The 20,866-nt window shown below is 43.3% G+C and overlaps 1 protein-coding gene across 1 annotated transcript; it reads right to left on the bottom strand.

Moving 5' to 3' along the window:
* Nucleotides 1-4,026: 4,026 nt before the first annotated feature.
* CDV3 (CDV3 homolog) lies at nt 4,027-18,961 on the bottom strand. Its single transcript, XM_040636807.1, is given in 6 exon segments — nt 4,027-4,469; nt 5,930-6,089; nt 9,490-9,635; nt 17,814-17,890; nt 18,629-18,751; nt 18,753-18,961. Coding segments are annotated over 6 exon segments (771 nt in total). The 5' UTR covers nt 18,870-18,961; the 3' UTR covers nt 4,027-4,321.
* Between the last annotated feature and the right edge of the window lie 1,905 nt (nt 18,962-20,866).

The following is a 20,866-nucleotide window of genomic DNA, read 5'->3' on the forward strand; positions in this document are numbered from 1 at the left end:
GGCTCTTCTTCCCCATTCCTAACCCACACTCCAAACTCGACATCCCTTCCTGCATGTTTCTACTCCAAACCAATCTCCCATTCTAGTAGAGGCAGATAGACATGTGAAATGTTTAGCGTGCCAGTAACAGGAGTCTTCAACAAATGGTGCTGGATAACTGGATATACACAAGAACCAAGTTAGACTCCTACCTCACACCATATTCAAAAATTAACTCAAAATGGGGTCGCCTGGGTGGCACAGCGGTTAAGCGTCTGCCTTCGGCTCAGGGCGTGATCCTGGCGTTATGGGATCGAGCCCCACATCAGGCTCCTCCGCTGTGAGCCTGCTTCTTCCTCTCCCACTCCCCCTGCTTGTGTTCCCTCTCTCGCTGGCTGTCTCTATCTCTGTCAAATAAATAAATAAAATCTTAAAAAAAAACCTCAAAATGGATTAAAGATCTAAATGAAAGAGCTAAAACTACAAAACTCTTAGAATAAGCATAAATATTTATGACCTTGGTTAGGTCACATTCCTTAGACACACCCAAAGCACAAGCAACAAAAGGAACAAGATATATTGGGCTTCATTAAAACTAAAAACTTTGGTGCTTCAAAAGACAGTAATAAAGTGAAGATGGGAGAAGATAATTGCAAATTATAATGATGAGGGACAAGTATCCAGAATATATAAGGAACCCTTACAATTCAGTAATGAAGACAAAAACAAAAAATTAGCGAATGATTTGAATACACAAAAATACACAAATGGCCAATAAGCACATGGACGTGTAGCATCACTAGTCATTACACAAGTGCGAATCAAAACCGCAAGATACCAGCTCACACCGAAGAGGACTAGAGCTTATGTCATGGAACTACATAATTACGAGCATGCGGAGAAATCAGAATCCTCAGGTATCCCTGGTGGGAATGTAACATGGTGCAACTGCTTAGGAAGTCTGGCAGTGACTCAAAAAGGTATATGACCCAGCAATTTCAACCCTAAATATGGAAAAAGAATTGAAAACATATTGACAATTTGTACACGAACGTTCATAGCAGCATTATTCATAAGGAGGATAAAGTGGAAACAACCCAAACGTTGAAGTGAGCAATGGATACTGAAGGCGGTGTGTCCACACACTGTTGGGCAATATAAAGAAATGAAGTGCCGATGCGAGCTACACGGGCGGACCTCAGAACACACCAAGTTAAAGAAGCCAGTTAAAAATGACCGTATGTTGAATAGCCCTATTTATGGGAAACGTCCAGAAAGAGAAATCTAAGACACAAAGAGCAGTTGTTGACTAGGGAAGGGGATTTGGGAAATGGTAAAGCATTGGTAATGGGTATGGGATTTTGGGGCGGGGGGGTGGAGGATGAGGAGTATGTTCCAGAACTCAGAGTGCTGATGGGTGCGCACCTTTTGAGAATATACTAAAAACAATACTTACATGTACACTTTAGAAGGGCAACTTTTAGCTCAGAAAAAAAAAATACTGAGGATTTTAAGAGGGACTTTAGTGACAGGGACTGTGTTTTGTTAAGTGTTCTATTTTAAGTAGGGCTGTCAAGAAAAATCTCAAATTAGCCGGAATGACCAAATAGCAATTGTTAACATTAAACATTTAAACTCCATTACCAAAAGTGACTTGAAATATACTCTCTCTAGTTTAAAAAATGTAGGGACTATAATGCAGACTAAATCCTGAACTTTAAAATGGCTGCTCATTTGAGAAATGTGTAAGCTTCTCACGGGTCAAGACCCGAGATCTTTATTCTACACAGTGAAAGATTATTGATTCCTTTGCCATGGCTTATGACAACTACACTAACAGAAAAAAAGTACATTTCGAGGCTTTAACTTTGGTAAAGAATACTCATCCTAGCTTTGTAGCCACTTTCATTCCAGTCTGTCTTGTTAACATAGTACTCTGCAAACACTCCTTGAACAGAAGGTCCCCCCTCTGAGACGAAGAGTACCTTCTTCCTACAGCGACGGAGGCACGGCATCAATCAGCCATTTTCAGAAACAGAGGATATGTTAAGGATTAAGAGTAAACCCTATCAGAGAGGGGGGAAAAATAGAGAATAAAAACAATCAGACTGCACAATCCATATATTTACTTTTTATTGAATTTGTTAATGTTACAGAGTTCTTGCACTGCCAAACCATGCCTGAGAATTCAAAGAAAGAAATGGTACAATGGACAGCCTCACCCACCCATCATACAGTATATTAAAACTTGATTCATGTGCATTTTTATAATTTCACAATCTTTTAAAAAGTTGTAACAAGAGTTGGAATTTTCAATCTCCCGCAGGTCGTCAGATTTCTAGTGTAGTATGCCATTAAATAAAAGTTCCACATATTCATCTCAGTTCATTCCTCAATAACATAACCCCCAACAAAATTTTGCTGGAAAAATGCATACTTTTCAGGGGAAATATGTGGCTCAAGGTCCAAGAGATTATTTGTTAAGATTTTTGGTTCCCAAATGAAGTCTTCAGTTTAACCAAGAATACCTCGTTTCTTGCTTAATCATCCAACCTCTCCTTGGCTGGCTCAGCTACTCACCCCAATATACCAGAAGGCAGGCACCCAGCCTGCCACCTCAAACAACGCCAACATCATGGCCCAGACGTGGTGGGCAGGTCCTGTCAGGAGACACTGTGACCTCCCAGGAGCTGATTCCTGCACTGACACGTTCATCAACACTCAACTCCTGTAGGAGACGCCCCCACACCGGACAGTTTTACTCGCTCACTTGCCTCACTCTCGCCAGTAGCAAGTCTGCACCTCCTGCATTTGGCAAAGGGATTTATTAGAGAGAAACCCAGACTCTGCATTAAGTGATCACATACCACTTTGAAATATTTCTATTGAACCAAAGATACAAAACTAGTAAATTACCCGATTATCTCATTAGATGGAAAGACTTTTCAGTAATTCTGGGTAGCTTCCTGAAGTCCCTTTAAGAACTGAAAATTACCAGACAGTTTAAGCTGTAATTATTAAAAACAGAAGTGCTACATCACCTGTCTTTCGCCCCTGACTCTTCAAATGAACATAAAGACATACTAGAAGGTTGCTAACAGAGCTAAACTGGCACCATCACTGCATCTATAGAATGGCCAATACCTGAAAAATTTGGGCACAAGTGTATCTGGAAATCTTGTCAAAGATCATGCAAGATCCGTGAAAACCTAAGTGGGTTTTAGCTTATGGTTCTGCTCACGTTCTCTGAACCGATAAGGACCCGTCAGTGAATCCCTTGGCCTGAGCAGAACCCATACTCTTTCCACTGCAGTTTACTGTGCAGTTTAGACCTGATTAGAGGAGGCTTAGCAGCACCTAAAGTAGAGCCCCCGCATCCACTGTCCTTGACATCAAAGGCTATTTGGTTCCACTCTAGGGATTGGCAAATTCACAAGACATTTCACAATTCTAATGCATATTTCAGGTCACTTATTTAACCAAGCAATATGCTCTGTCAAAGAACTTATTCCAAGTCAAAGAAGAAAAAAAAAAGGAAAAAAAAAAGGCCTTAACGTGTGAAACACAGAAAAAGCACTACCCAAATAAAAAATTACTAAAAGAAATAAGATTACTCCCTCCCCTATACCCTTTCCCACTTGGTGGACCCAAGTTTGGTTGATTTAATTTGTGGTTACCTCAGAATACAACTCAAAGTTTAAATTATAAAATCACAACCCTACAGAGATTATCTGAACACATGAGTTCTTTTGAGAGCGGCACGTTCCAGGAAGTCTAACACAGCCCACTACAGAGTATCCTTAAGGGTGGGGCACAGGACAGGTTAATTAAGGTCACTTAAATCTTCATCTTTTACAGCAGATCAGAACCCAGATGGCTGACTTTCTGCAGGATTTCTGATAGGAATCCAGTAGAGCTGGTTTCAAGCTTCACACCGACACTTACTAGCTGTAACCTCCGTGTCCAGAAGTTGTGATCCACGTGAAGTCCGCAACGAGTGCAGCAAACCTGAGGTAGTCAGCCCTTACGAAGGCTCAGTATCTGAACATAAAAAGATTTTGAAATGACCACTGGCTGCAGTTTCTGGTTTTGTATTTGCAGAGTAATAATGAAAGAACACTGCTGAATCTAGTTCACGCATTGCTAGAACAATGAGAATCCCCCTAAATCCAATATATACAAAGAGCAGCTGTGACACCTGTACTTCCACAGTGCCACAGGGCCGGGCACTTGTAGCGAGTGGTCTGCATCGGCTGTGGGTCCAGCAGAGATCAGATGATGAACGGCTGTTCCTGGGGGTCAGCTGCCGTCTAGTTACCTTAGGGTTAGCAAAGGCCGTTCCTTAATTGTACTGTGTGTGGCTTTGCTGATTTTCAAGCACAGCATACTGGTTGTCTAGCTGAAGTTTAAGGGCCTGGTTTTTTGAAACCTCATCCCTACCTCTAGTTTTGTGTCTTACTACTTCAAAGCTCTTCTCCATTTCTTTATCCCTAAGGGAAAAGAAATGTAATCAGTAAATATTTCTTCACTAGGTTGTTGATCCTCAAAAAACACAAAACAAAAAAAGCAGCCACCCTTTAGAAGTATCCTGAGGGAGGAACAGGAGGGGAAACCGGTACAGGTATCCTGCTTTCCCGAAGTCTGTGTTACACCACTTGCTTTTACAGAAGACCTACATTAGTAGGGTGACAGCTTTTTTCGTAACAGTGAAAATCCTCTTCAGATTTCTTTCAGTTAGCGCAAGTTAGCACAAGAAAGGAGGTCTTCCGGTAAAAGCAAAGTGGGGTATAACGCAACCTTTCGGAAAGTGGGGGGTCCTCCTTGCTTTATGCCTTTCTGGCTTAGGAAAGGTTTCACAGGCATGCTCTACTTTCCACAGCAGGGAAAACCTGCATATAAAATCATCATCAGATCATTTTCCGGCTTCAAAGGAACAGAAAACACAAATACTGAATGAAGCTCTATGGTCCTATTTTCTGTGGTAGCAAATCTATTTGAATACTCTTTACTGCAAGCCTATTTTGGGACCAACTTGAAGACAAGTGCAAAGCAAAAGGCTATCTGATGGCACGGTGATTCCTTCTAGGAGTCGCTTTTACTTTTAGCAAATAATAAACAATACATCTCTTTATGCATAAAAGCAACAATTTTCTTACTCAAGTCAGGTTCTAATCATTATTCAATGATTTCTCCTCACTTCTACTTTAAGGGAGTGGATCAGATAAAGCAAGGTGAGTGCGGGGAATCGCGGCCCCTTATTCTGTAGGACAGAGCAGAGGAGCAAGTCCAGTGGAGGCTTAAATTCAAGCCAGCTGGGCTCTCAAAGAGGCAAAAAGGCTGGGATTTACTTTAAAAGCCACCCCCCCAAAAGCAGTATTTCCATCTGATGTTCTCTGCACTTCTTCCCATTTTATTTACTTAAAAAAATTCATGTCCCTACAAAGGATGTGGTTGTGCCGTATGTGGTCATTTAATTCCACGTAGCACTCATTTTAAGTACCTGCTGAAATAAGATTTTAATATTAGACTTATAAATGCCAACATCTTTGATCTATGCACATCAACTGGTAATACAATGAAACACTGCTCTTACGTTTCTAGTCTCCATGCTGTAAGGAACACAAGCCAGCAATAATGTACTTACAAAGAATTCTAACCAGACAGAGTTCGGAGCTACTGAACAACACATGCCAGGAATAAGGAAACTTTTGTAGACAATGTCTGTCTTTGGTGCTCTTTCCCCACTGCCCCCTCCAGGGTCCTTACCCCTTTCCCCACCCTCAGGCATGTAAATCCCACCTAATTCTCAGCTGACAGTCAGCTGCAGCCTGAGCTTTACCAAGGAGACCCCCTCCTCCCCACCTCAGGTGGGTTTTCCTATCTCCTACATCCCACTCGCTGGCCAAGGGACAGGACTCCCAGACAGAAGGCAGGAGTTGAGAGTACTTACTTCCGGCTTTCTACATGCTTGGCAGTGGACTGCAGGGATGGGAACTGTGTGTCACTGTAGATTTCTGGTGGTCCTTGTGGTGTTTTCCTTGTTGTGGTTAACCTGGCTCCCGGAGGCCTATACACACCGCTAGTCATTGCTGGTTCTGGGGTCTCTGTAACTAACATTTCGTACAGTTTAGAGAAACTATTCAAATGCCTGGCATTTTAGTAAGCTAGTCCTGCATTCCCACTCACTTGACAATTACAGAAAAAAACCCAATACCTACACAAGTCGTCTATGGACAACAGAAGGAAAGTTAACTAGAAAATGTCTGAAAGTGAAAATACTCTTTCTGGGGCAGTCTTCTAACTTCTCTTCCATGTACAACTTCGATTACCTATGTAAATGAGTTCTTTTTGGAAGTCAACTCGCTGGAAGTGGGAGAGGAATCTGCTGGGCCTGGAGACAGCCCATCAGGGACTGTCTTTCAAAACAGCCCCACCTCAGCCTTCAGTTTACACACAGGTAAACATGGATAATCACTTCTTCACCTGGTTGGTGGGTTAAGTAACATGCCATGTGTCAACAATTTATTTATGAAAATGCTTGTGTACTTATTCTAAAAGACTAATAAAAATAAGCTACTACATATCTTTAATAATTTCCTTATCTTCTACATCATCAATGGATTTTAAGGCTCTTTGTCTTATTTTATAAACACAGGTAAAGCAGGAAAAAAAACTAAGCAACCAAGCAGCTGGAAGTCTTCCAGGATGGCTAACATTTTCAGGACAGAACCTTGCAGCTTTTCCCTATATATCATTTTTTCCCTCCCCATTCTCAATATGGATTCAGTATTTTAAGTGTGTTTTCCATTTATCAAAAACTTCATTTCAAATAAACGCCTACACCATCATTTATTAGCTCCAATATAATGCAGCCATTTGAATACTACTATAAAGGCTTATTGTCTCATACAGCTTCTAATTGAGTGTGAGCAAGTTACAAGATCACGCACGCTCATTAGTGACTGAGCACCTGCTATGTGTCAGGTGCCGCTCTAAACGACACAGCAGGGACACAAATGTTAAGGACGTGCCTTCATGAACTGGATATTCAGGCCATTAGCCACATGCAGCCAATCTGGAAGGAAATAAACTTAAGAATTCAGTTCCTTAGTTATGTTAGTTGCATTTTAAGTACTCCATGGCTAGAGGCCACTAGACAGCAAACAGAGCTATTCTGTCACTGCAGAAAGTACTACTGGACAGTGTTAGGCTCGAGGCAGGAGACATGTATGTCAGGTTGGCACCATTACCAAAAATGAAAGTGGGGGAAGTGCTGGTGAAGGGAGGACATGACGGACAGGAGTCTCAGTGATGAGGTGAAAACTGAATAAGGCTGGAAAGTCGTAAGGAGACAAACAGATCTACCGTTGGTAAGCAAGCCAAATCTGGTCCGACTCCGGATTTCATAAGTGTTTTACTGGAACACAGCTACGCTCACTGGGTGTACGTATCGTCTAGGGCTACTTCTGTGCTGTCACAGCAGGGCTGAGTAATTAAAAACATCTTCTGCGCGGCCCTCAAAACGTGAATTACCTATTATCTGGCCCTCTGCAGGAAAAGCTCAGAGACTCCTAATATAAAGGAAGGAGGATTCAGGCCGAGAACACAGGCACAAAGGCCCGCGGCAGTAGTGTGCCTGGTCTCCTCAAGGAGCAGGGTAAGCGAGGACCAGATGAAAAGAAACACCAAGTCAGAAAATGGGATCACAAGGCAGACATCCAAGGCCTTGCAGGTCACGGAGAACTTCAGCTTCTGCTCCAAGTACAGGGGACACGTTCTGCTGTTTCTTGAAGAGACCGCTCCTCTGGCTGCTGCTGGCCGCCGGGAACAGTGCGCGGACAGAAGCAGGCAGACCAGTGAAGAGGTGGCCTCACTGATCGATACAGACATTAACAGTTCAAACCACGGTGGTAGCAGTGGCACTGGAGATCACTAGTCACAAAGAGTCTGATGTTGAAAATAAACACAAAACAGATTTACTGACAAATTAGACTTAGGTTTGAAGAAAAAGGTATCAAAGATGACTCCAAGATTTGTGGCCTAAGTGACTGAAAGAACAGCAGTGACATGAGGAAGGCTGTGTGCTGGCCCCTGACATGGGTTTGAACTGCATGGCTCCACTTTCACGTGGGTGTTTTCAATAAATACGGTATATAGACCTGTAAACATATTTTTTCTTTATGATTTTAGTATTTTTCCTCTAGCTTGTTCTAAGAATATAGTAGCATAAATATACAAAATACATGTCAATTGGTAAGTTTATGTTACTGGTATTCACAGGAGGCTCTCAGTAGTTAAGTTTTGGGGTAGTCAGAAGTGAAACGTGGATTTGAATGCACAGGGGGGTTTGGGGCCCCTACCCTCATGTTGTTCAAGGGTCTACTGTACATGAAGAGCTCAGCTGGGGATATGTGGTTATCGAGATGCCAGCTAGGCAGTTAAGATCTATGTGTCTGGAGGTCAGGAGAGACGTGAACTGATGCGAATTTTGGAGTCGCTGGCAACTGCAGACTGCTGAACGGGGAGGGCATGGAGAAAGAGCAGCAGGGGCTGAGCACTGTGGTAGGCAGGAGAGAAGAAATCTCAGCCCGGAAGACAGAACCAACCACGGAGGGAGCAGGAGACTGTGGTGTCCTGGAAGCCAACAGAGCGCGCGCTGGGGTGATCAGCTGCTGCAAGCGCTGCTGACGGGGCAAATCGGGTGAGGACCGAGACTTGGACACCGAGGTTAGCCGTGCCGAGGTCACCACGATCGGTGACAGATGCAGTAAAAAAAAGTTAAACGGAAGAACTTACATCTACACACACAGCAAAACGCTAGAAAGGATGCAAGAATGTTGACACACACTGTGGTCTCTGTGCAGTAAGATCTGGAGTGATTTGTTACTCTTTGTATTAAAAAAACTGGGTATATGTTAACGCAACGTTTCTCCAACTTTTCTCAACACTGCTGCTCTAAGGAGCCCTTTAGACATCTATTTCCTAAACACCACGCCCCCCACTCCAGGAAATGTTAATACCACGGGTATACTGTGCGCCTGCTCACTCACTTCGGCCCTCTGGTGGGCACAGCCCGCTAGAAGATTTCTAGTATTTCTTTACCCGCCACCAAGAACCTCTTCTTATCAACTCTTATGTACGTGCCATTCTGAGAATTCATGTTTCAAGACAGAGCGGAATGGGGAATGGAGGAAAAACACACACACAGGTGAAACACAGGTACAATTTCCCTCAGCTAACTGTCAAAAATGGAAACAAATTACTTAAATATTTTAAAGTTTGGCAAGTTAGTTTACATATAAATTGAAGCAGCCTACAGAAAAGCACCTATCTTAAGTTCCAAATTCCTTTACTTAGGATATAAAGTCCTTAAACAGACATATACAAACGTCTCTCCCAAGAACAGAAAGGAACCCCACTCATTCTACCACAAGCACTCATTTAGTTAAATGCCAACAGTATATAAAATGATACATAAACAGCTTCATGAACATGAAATATTGAGATTACCAACTACTGCAGCAGGAGGTGCTTGTACTGGAGCTGTTTTATTCCAGGGACCTGAAGATTTTTCTACACCACCACCACCACCTCCACCTTCTTCCCAGTTATCACCTGGATCTTCTCTTTTCTCATTATCATCTTCTTCCTTTTCACTATTGGAAAAGCAAACAAGTGAATTCAATTATAGAACTTCCAGGAAAACCGTCAGTCCAAATACTTAGTCGTATCAATGCTGATCTGTGTGACCCTAAGAGAAGTCACCTAACCTCTTCAGAGCCCCAGTGCCCCACTTGTTTAAAAGAAACAGAGACAGAAAGAAGGGATTTTACCTGTTAAACACTGGGACTTCCACCTAACTTCATATAAAAGGATTTTATTGCTAAAAGGTTTAGAAAACCACTTGGTCTGATAGTCTCTGCTTTCCTTTTTGCAAACCTCATATTCTCAAGAATATTTAGAAACATTTACCATACCGACACGCCAGGCTTTATGACAATCTGTGTGATTACATACAGCAGCCCCAAGTAAGAGCAGGACCCCAGCTGAGAACCTCACACAACTGAGGGAGGAAGAGAGGCCAGGCTAACCTAAGAAAAAGGGACTTGAGAGGGATTAAGAGTGTAATCCTTGGATTTTTCTAGGTCCACAGTGGCCAAACAGGCACTCATGGTAAGCATATTTTCAGTGATCAAATGGTTTTTGAAAGCTGTATAATTTCATTTGCTAATCCTTTAGTACATAGTACAAAATACTCTTCAAATTAGAATTCACATTCCAACAGAAGAAACAAGCCTGTGTTCAGTGTTGACATCAGTGCTACAGAGTTTATTAGTGCCAGTCTCTACTGTTTGACACACAGAATATAAAGAACTGGTTCCTATCACCAGATATGTCACCCATTTAAAAAAGAAAATACAAAAACTCAGTCTTTGGCTTTACTAGTAATTATAAATGCAAAAGATACCCTCAATGGTATCCTAACACTGGCTGCAGTGTTTATGCCAATTTCTTATTTCTTCCTGAACTGGTTTGAGTCAGGAATCAGGGAGTTACCTGTCAAATCTGCCTTTTTTGCCACGATTCGCCCTTGCTGCTGCTGCCACCTCTGGCACACACCACCAACTTTTCCATGAATCATGTTGCATGACAGCAGTGGTTTTTCCTAGAACTTCAGCCTATCAACCTTTATCATTCTGACCATGCTTTTCTCTCCTACTGAAAAAACAGAGCTATTGCCTAAAGCTGTCCTAGGCCTTTCACCCTTTTTCTCCCTTTGATGCCCGATCAGTGACCATGGCCTTAATGTACAGAGGACTCCCACCCTACACCGTGTATGACCCTGGGAACATCATGGCCTCTCTTAGCTTCTGCAAAAGGTCATCTCAGGGTGTTTTCCTTCCATTCTTATTAGAACAAGGAAAGTGCTGGCTATAAGACAAATTTCTTGAATAAGTAATGGCCTTCTTTAAAGACACTTATAGAAAAATTTCAAAGACAATGCCCACCAACAGAGGGGCTTCCAGAATTTAGGCTTAGGGTGGCAATCAGGGAGGGGAGAGGGAAATGAACTCATCCTCAATCTGCATTTGTAGCGTGATTTTACTTAAGATCATAATTCAAGAGGAAAAAAGAATGAGAATATGCCCAAGCCACCCTATGGTTCCACCCCCACTTTTTTTTTTTTAAACACATCACAGAATCCTATACAGCCATTTAAAATGTCAGGCCTATGCTGACATGGAAGTAATATTCATGTCAGGTAAGCCAATGGCTTACTAAAACAAAATCTATATACCTAATATTAAGTAGAAGGATATTTCAATTATTAAAAAAATGTTTTAAAAAGTAGCTGGGTGCTAGAATGCCTGGTTTTATTTTCTTCAAGCAGCAAGCAGTTACGAGCAGATTCTAAAACCAGACTTCCTGCCTCCAATCATCTGGGTTTTGCCACTGACTAGCCAGGAGACTTAGAGTATGGCACTTACCTTTTGTATGCCTCAGTTTCCTCCAATGTAAAATGGGGATAACAGCTCCATTATGAAAATACACAAGTTAATAGGCACAAAGCACCAAGGAAAGTGCCTGGCACATAGTAAGTGCTCTTAAATGTTATTACATTTGGGGGGGTGGACAGAGGGAGAGAGAACGTAATTAAGCAGATTCCATGCTGTGTGGAGTCCCACGAGGGGCTCAATCTCACAACCCAAGCTGAAACTAAGAGTCAGATGCTTAACTAATTGCATCACCCAAGCGCCCCACCATTACATGCTTTTTAATATCCATTTAAGTTTTCAAACAGACGCCACCTTTACACTAGGAGAAAAATGAGAGAACAAAACTCAAAATCCCCAAAACCCACAACATGAACATGCTCTTTTTAAATAGATTTTTAAAAATAGATACCAACCACTATGACCCTGTTTTCTAAAGTTTATATGTGGAATGAATGACCAGGTAAGGATATGAAGGTCCTAATTTATCCAGGAGTCTAACAGTGGTATCCAAACATAAGAACTGTCCCAAAAGAATTTTTTTTTAGTCACCCACTTCTGAGAACCAATGCCAATGTAATTATACTTTCATGCAATTTGGCTGGTTCATGAGTAAAAACATGGGTGTTATTTACCTAGTTACATAAGACTTGTTAGTAATGTCCCAGTAACCCAATCCCAGCCAGACAGGAAGGTAAGACCCCTACAAAGATTTTAAGAACCTTCACGGCACTTTTATACTCACATATACCCCCAAGGTATGCTAGCTTTCAGCTGGTCATTTACATTGCGCAACAGTTAACTCAGCAAAATGTGCTGAATCACTGTTCTTCAAATATATATACTGGACTCTAAAACAGATTTTTCTTCAAATTACAGTAATATTTGGTGATTAATATATCTAAATTCCGGAATTAGCAGCTTGTAGTAAGCAATCGACTGAAAATAAAAAAATGTTAACAATGATTATCTCTAAGCAGAAGGGATTATGGATCATCCTAATACATTTTTTAATGCTGTTATACCTTTTTAATGTTCTTAAAATATATACTTTCTAATTCACAATAAATTATTAAAGAAAAGCCCCAATCTGGTCTGATAAAATACTGATGGTCCCATGTAAAAGGTTCCTTTACTGTAATGTTTATTACCTCTTTACCCTAAGAGACAAGAATGAATAAATCACAAATCTAAAAATCCCTTTAAATTATAAACTATTATTAAGTAAGAGTGATTTAATAGGGATTGTGTTATGTGTAATAATAGGCACAAGACAACCTAATATTTTGGTTTCTTAAGATTCTGAAATATTAGTTAAACTAAACATTGGGAATTGTCTAGTCAAAACACTTCATCCAAAAGAGGGAACAAAGGCCCAGAGATGCTAAGAGCCTTGCCAAAAGGCCAGGATAAAAATGATTTAAACATCCGGATTACTTTTTCTTATTTACAGACTCCAGAAAATGTCAAATCTTTAAATGCCGTAAGACACATGTTGCAAAGAATCATTTCCACAGAAGATAATTAGGCTAAAATCTGGTATTTGACCCAAACAGAATATACAGCTTCTCATCAGCTACATTTCACATTTCTAAACACTACACTGCTACTTCTAAATACATTATCACAATTTAAAGTATACGGCCTTATATACGCAACAGTCTGTAAGGCACTGCTGGTAGTACAGGGGAATGAAGCTAGAAAAGGGAGTATTTGCTGAGTATCTAGGAAGCCAGGCCCTTTCCTACCACTTCACAAAGTTAAACTTACAATAACACCAAGGCAGGCAGGAGACCCACTGTACACAGGAGGAAACGGACACTCAGAGTTTAAGCCCCTTCCCCAGGGCTACAAAGTAGCAAGCCAATCCCTGGTCTCCAGAGCTCAGGCTCTCCTGTTGCCTCTTATTTCATTTTAGCCTCTTTAGAGCTCTAACATACGACCACAGACATTTTCTCTATTTTGAGAAATTCACTTTCAGTAAGTTTGGTCAGGATTACACATCCTGCAGCGGTTTATCAATAAAGATGGAACACCCTTACCTCTTTATCTCACAGGACACCCCCCGTTCCCCAACATTAGGGTTTTAGCAGCTAAAACAAAAGCCAGACTTGACTGTGCTTCTGCTAGAATGCTAGGCACCTCCACTGGTTTGACCCTATTGTCCAACTACTGTTACAATAGTAAAAGGGCGAGACAAGGCCTGATGAGCTATGCTGTCAGCTCAAGATGGCACGCGCTCCTCCCAGGACTCTTTCTCAACCCCTTCACGGGAGTGTTCTCTCCTGTGTTCCACAGCATCCTGCCCATCACTGGTGTTTAGTAGAGTAGGAGTTAGTTCTACGACCCTGGTGTCTGGCACACTAGTCACACCAGTATTTGCTACAATGAATCCAGCTTGGATGCAGGAGTGTTTCTTCAAGGAACAACTTAGCCAGCTCTACCTAACGCGTTTAAAGGTCCAGATCTATCTCTCTCTCTCTTTCCTTCCTTCCTCCTTTTTTTTAAGATTTTATTTATTTGAGAGAGAGAGCACAAGCAGGAGGAGCAGCAGAAGGAGAGGGAGAAACAGGTTCTGTTCTGAGCAGGGAGCCCGAAGCCGGGCTCAATCCCAGGATCTTGGCATCATGACCTGAGCTGAAGGGAGATGCTTAGCCAACTGAACCACCCAGGCACCCCCAAAGTTCTAGACTTCTTAATGTTCCTAAAAAAAATCCCACTGGGCTCCAAGAACTCAATTTTTTTTTTTTAAAGTAAAACGTGGGGCTTGAACTCACAACCTGGAGATTGAGTCGCATGCTCCACCTACTGAGCCAGCCAGGTGTCCCTCCAAGAAGTCAATTCATTATTGAAACGTGACAAATGCTCAACATTTAGTAACCTTGAATACTACTTGGAATCTTTCTTTCCCCCAAAAATACATTTTAAAGATGAGAGAGGCCGCCTACAGGTCCCATTTAGACTGCTCCACCAACAATCTAAGCTCCAGTGTTAGGCCCCTTTTATCACCACCCCAATGGCACCCCTCTAAAGAACTTATTTATATATCATGAGGACCTTGAATACATCTATTAATTTAGATGTAATCTGACACAAGCCCTTATACTCTTGGTACTTAAATCTTGAGTTAGTTGGTAAATGTGATACATTAATAGTGTATTTGCTGCTACTAAAAAATTTCCTCTTTCAAATGCACACTTACCTTCAATAAAGCTGCAGTATTTGCAGCTGACTAAAGAGAAAGCAAATGTGACAAAAATGATCAGATCATCTAAGCAAAGAGTATATGGGTATTTTATTGTTCTTGCAACTTTTCTGAGGTTTCTAATTTTTCAAAGCGAAAAGTTAGATGAAGAAACTAAGATTATACAGCTGAAAATTTCAAGATATTTTAAGTCAACTTCCAAAGTTTTATATTCCCTCATCTCATACTGAGATAGCAAGGCTGCCTCTCTCATAGATAAAGGTAACAGATTAGAGGCATAAAGAATCATCCCCCCAACTTCTCAAAAGATATCTCATTTCTCTGCCTCTTCCTAAGGGCCTCTGCCGAAAAGATTAAGACCAAGCTATAGAAGACAATAATTCAATGTCTATAAGCAACGTTTAACACTCTTGAGAGGGATTTTTGTTTGTATGGTCATACTAATGCCAACCCGAACATGTCATTTTCTCTTTTATTAGGTCCACAGTGAATTGACTCACCAGAGTCTAACATTAGTCATGACAGTAGTAGGTAGTGTACCTCCACTACCCCTTGTCCTCAAATCTTGGTATTACAGACCAGGTGCCTCATGGTTAAGTAACAGAAATTCCCAAGACTTAAGTATTCTAATTTACCCAATGAATAGAGAAGATTAATATTACCGACTGGGTATTTTACAAATACCCTGTACAAAAATCCGCGCAAAAATCCTAGGAGTTGTCTCAATTCTGCAGATCAGAACCAACACTTAAAAGTAAAGTGACTCCAAGGTCACACATAAACAGCAGGCTAAAACCCAGAGTTGTCTTTCCTCAAAATCCATGTTTTCATGACATTATCAACTCCATCCCATTTATGTGAGCAACCTACTTTCGCTCCAATGAACCAAAGTGTCTTTCCTTAGGGACCCCAACCTACCGAGTTTCACTGTCAAGAACATTTAAGACAAAGTTTATAAGGATATTCAGTATAGAGTGTGAAAATTTTAGTCATTATTATTAAACCTCAGATGACTTCTCACACTCAAGTCTTTCCTGAAAACTGTTAGATTCCTCTTTATTGAATGATCTGTGAAGGCAACGGAAATACAGACTCTATTCTCCAGAGTGAGACCCACAAAGGCAGCTTCCTGAAGGGGGATGTTTTCCAATGTTAGCAGGTTAGAGGAAGACTTGTGGCAGACCACCCAGGAGTTAAGACTACGTGCTAATTATGAAAAATACAACATGAAAGCTGGTCAAGCTTCAGGTCAAGGAGAACTTAAACACTCATACTAGCTGAGATTTACCTAGGTCCCTGGTAAATGTGAAAGATATAAATGATTTAAGAAATGTTTCACCATCTCTGGAGTAGCCAAAAAGAAAGACAAAAATAACCCTGAATATGGAAATAAGATATATAATCAGTGACAGAAAAATAGGCAGTTTAAATATCCTCCATGATATAATAAAATCAATTTCTAGCCTTCAGTGAATTTGAAACCTTTCCCTTCAGAAAGTGCTACTCTTGCTCAGTCAGTTCAACATGACCAAACACTATTCTTCCTGTCGCTCAAATCTTCAAAATCTGCAGTTAAGAACCTGTGGTCAGGAAAGGCAGACCAAGAGCCTTATTCTACAGCCAAACAGGAACCACACACACAGGCAGCACCACAACCCCAATGAGTAAGAACTTCACGTCCCCTCCTCTTCATTTTCACAAGTCAAGCCCCAGGAAAACACAGGGATATTTTCTAAACTACACCTCTCCAGAAACATCTAACACACAAATTCAAAAAGTTGTTGGGAATAAAATTTAGTCTAATCACGTCCACTTAACATTACTACAAAAGAACCTCAAGAGTGGAGAAGCCCCATTTCCTAAAAGGTCTCCCAGTCAGTCAGGTTTCACTTTGGTTAAGCTCACGAAACGAGGAAAAAGAACCTAGGACATAATGCTTGGCACTCTGGTAGGTATTCAACAAATGTCAAAAATATTAGCCCTGGTTTTTCAATACTTAACGCCATAAATATTACCACTTGGAGAAGTCAAAAGACAGTAGTCTGTTAAGAAAAATTACTTCTGCCAGTGTGCCACATGGTCACTGGTATATACAAACTGCAAACTTCGAACTGGAGGTAGTTCATTAAATCATTTATTTCTTTAAACTAGGAATAAAAGTTTTTAACCTTAAAAATGGTGGAACCATATATTCACCTGTTATTTCTACTCTATGAGCGCATTAAGATAAGACATCTATTCACACGAATCTAAAACCAACTATCACAGACTGGACTTAATATGTTAATTTCAAATCCCCTAAACCAACCAACCAACCCAATTTTTAAAAAATTACTGTTTTCTTGTACTTTTTTTTTTTAAGATTTTATTTTATTCATTTGAGAGAGAGAGCACAAGCAGAAGGAGAGGGAGAAGCAGACTCCCAGCTGAGATGGGAGCCCAATGTGGGGCTCGATCCCAGGACCTGGAGACCATGACCTGAGCTGAAGGTAGACCCTTAACCAATGAGCCACCCAGGCACCCGTTTTCTTGAACTTTAAAAATAATGTGGTTAGACTATCTGATGCCATCCCTATAAAACTCTAGGGAGAATAAATCTACAGTGTTAGAATACTCATTATTCTTGGGAGTGAAGACAGTGACTAAAAGGGCTTACGTTTGCTTTGTAGGAGTAATATTCAGTTTCTTGAACTTGCTGTCGATTACACAGATTGGTCTCACTGTGTGAACATATAAAATCTGTACATCTGTTAAGTATACTTCAATAACAAAAATACGTATTAACTTGCTTATTGGAGAGGATCTGAAAACCACATTATTTTTGAAACAAACAAAAACCCTAAATTCGACACACCAATGTTAAAAGTTAAAGTTTTGAAGCCACAAAATCCATTTCATTTTAGCTGTCTCAAATAAGTAGGCAATCTCTCACAGGATTTTGAAGCTGGCAGCTAATTTGATCAGCATATAGAAGGGCTGCCACCAGAGAGAAAAGGAACACACAATCCAATACAGCCCTAATACACATATCTAAAGCATGAGGCCACTGTGATGCAGCTTTGGGGCTAGAGAAAAACCAAACACACAATACCTACCCTAAGGGTTATCTAAACACATCTGTAACCAGACCATACCTTATTTGCATCGCCTGAACTCTGAGGCCGCTGTAATCAACCTCTTTTTGCTCAAATTCTTTCCACTCATCTTCATCCTGTAAAAGACACAGCGTTTGATCAATTAAAGCTATTTGTTAAAACACAACTAACTCAAATTATCAGACTATGAAAAGGGGATCAAGTGTCTGGAACCTAAAATATAGACTCGTTTTCTGGCTAGAGGCCCTGTTTGATCCCGAGGCCGACTAGGCTGGAGGACAAACGTGTCCAGCTGTCCAACCCTACTTCCACCGGGTTCTTTCCAGAGAGTTACTTTAAAAGCAACCAGGGAAAGTCGAATGAAAAAGTCTGTAACCCCACAACTAAATGTCTACCACAATGTTGTCATGAGACTTATTCTGTAACGGGCTTAGAGGCCAAGCCATGGCAATTAAAGCGGCCACAAAAACGATTGTTAGAAAATTCTGCTCAAGACTGCCGGGCTGAAGTCAGAACACCAAATTACTCAGAGCAGACGTCACTCGATAAATGCTGCTCCGGGCCGGGTACTTCCGACCCAGACCCATTTCCCCTTGAGGGTGCCGCGGACCGGGTCTCGGTCCCGGCCAGCGACACGAGGTGGAGGGGCGGGGCGGGAGCGGGCTGGGGGGTCCCGCGGGGAGAGGCCGGCCGGCCCGGCGTGGGAAGCCCCCGTCACATGGCCAGCCTCCGCGCCCGTCCGCCCGCCGGCCGGCCCCTCCCGGACGCTTCCCCGGGCGGGCGGCCGGCGGGGGCGGGCACATGGGCGCAAACGCGCGGCCCGGCCCCGAATCCCGGCCTCCCCGACCCCTCACCTTAGTCACGGCCTTGGTGGCGGCCCCGGGGCCGGAGGCCCCCGCGCCCGCGGTCCCGCCGTCGCCCGGCCGGGCCCCCGCGCCCGCCCCGCCGCCCGCCGCGCCCGCGGCTCCGCTGCCTCCCTCCGGCGCCGCCCGCCGCGCTCGCGGCGCTCGCCGCCCGGCTGCTCCGCTCCTTCTTCTTCTTCTTGTCCCTCTTGGCGAAGAAGTTGTCTAGGCTCCGCTCCTCCGTTTCGGCCATGGCCGCAGCCTCCTCAGCCCGGATGGGTGGGGCCGGCGGCGGGCGCGGCCCGCGGGGCTCCGAGCTCGGGGTCGAGGCCGGCTCTGCGCTCACGCTCCCGGGCGCGGCGACGCCTCAGCCCCGCGGGGTCGCCGAGGCGTGTGCGGCGGGGCGGGCGGCTCCCCCCGCGTGCTGGCGGGCGGTGGTACGGTCCGCCTGGGGGATCGCGAGCCGCTACCGCCGCTCGAGGCCGCAGGGGCTGCCGCTGCTGCCGCGCCCGCGGTGCAGGATCCCGCCCGCTCCGCAGCCGGAGGGGAAAAGGAACGCGCGGGCCAGAGGCTCCGGCGAGAGTGCTTGGCTAGCGGCGGCGCGTGCAGGAGGAAGACACGCGCGCGCAGGCCCGGAGAGGAAGGGAGAGGGGGTGGGGAGGGGAGGGAGGGGGAGGAGGGAGGGCGGGCCACCAGAAAAGAGAGGCAGCGCCCGCGCCTGCGTACTTAGCTCCGCCCGCCGCTGTGGGAGCGCAAAGGGGAGGGCGGCGGGAGGAGACGGAGGCGGAGCTGGCAAAGGAGCCAATCAGGTGCCAGAACGAAGCGCTTAGGTGACAATCCCTGCCTCAGACGGGGCGGGGCCTTGGGAGGGGAGAGGAGGGTGTATGCTGATAGCTCCTGCCTCCCGATTGGCCAAGGGTTTAGCCTTGGGGGCGGGCATTTAGAGGGCTAATTGGTGACTTGGCTAAAGAGGTCCGGTGAAAGGGGCGGACGGGTCGCGTCTGAGCATGCGTGGGGTGCACGCGTGTCTGCTCGCCCAGAGCCAACTGTGGCCTTGCGGCTTGAACTTTAGGGAAGTGGAAAGGCTCTGTGTTAAGCTAGCTATGTTAAAGATGGGAACTCCTCCTCCACCCCACTCTGTACTTTCACTCCCTCTGGTCTGGCAACTTTTAATTTTCATTTTATGGGATGGTTACTAGGAAAGTGAGAGGAGTAGTGGGCTTGAAGTTTTGGTCTTGTTTAGGAAAAGATCTTTAATAAGCCAGTACGTAGATAGTAGGGGATTGATTTTGTCTGAACTCCACCCTCTACCGAGGTCAAGCTAAATAAATCTGATCCTTGAGCTTCTGATCTGTAAAATGGGGGTATTAGCTCTTGTAAGATTTGTGGGGAAAGAGAACCTGTTAGCTGCCCAGCACAGTGCTTAACACGCATTGGATGCGAGATGCATGGCTTTTTAATCCATTTAAATAGTGCTCCCTGCCCTGACTTGAGTCTAGATGATGGCTGCAATTTATCCTTAGCTTTTATATATGGTGAAAGGAGGAGAAAGGTGTGTCATAGGCATGGGAATAAAGTACCCATATTAAACCTGGTTTTACCATTTAAGTACTTTTGGGACCTTGAGAATGAAAGGAATCTTTTCATTTGAAACCGGTGACCTAATGTCAAGTATTAGACTTTCAACTTCCTCTTTCTAAGGACAGAGAAGAGAGCAGCCACTGAGGAAATGACTCAGACTATGTTAGTAGCTTCATGGGGTAGACACAGTACAGCCAGTAAAAGGAGTGACTTCTTTGTCTTTTCCTTTATAGTGTCCCCATTTAAGGTTGTCTTCCCTCCCTCCCCCACCTCCACTACTATTAAAGAACTAAGTCCAGAATATATCAACAAAGTAAATCAAGGACCTAGCCTTGAGCAACAGTAAGCTTAGGTATAATTCCCCAGACATAACCTGTCCCCAACCACCCAGGATGGGCCCTAGGTAACTTCCTTCTGTGACACCACTTAACTTCCTGTGATGCAGGCCAAGTTAAGTGCTGCTCCCACCCTATCACCCTTAACATTTCTGATCAGATTTCTTTTTCCTTTCTTTCCCTTCTGCCCTCCATTCCTTCCTCCCTCCCTTTCTAACTTTTGTTCTTTCCTCATCGATGAAGCACCTAATTTAGCAATATTTAAGGTTATGTGCCTTCTTCTAGGTTGAGTAATTCATCATTCCTCCCTTACAATCAAGAAGATCCAGATATG

The sequence above is a fragment of the Ursus maritimus genome, unplaced genomic scaffold (assembly GCF_017311325.1).
Source record: "Ursus maritimus isolate PB19 unplaced genomic scaffold, ASM1731132v1 scaffold_20, whole genome shotgun sequence".
In the NCBI taxonomy this organism is placed as follows: Eukaryota; Metazoa; Chordata; class Mammalia; order Carnivora; family Ursidae; genus Ursus; species Ursus maritimus.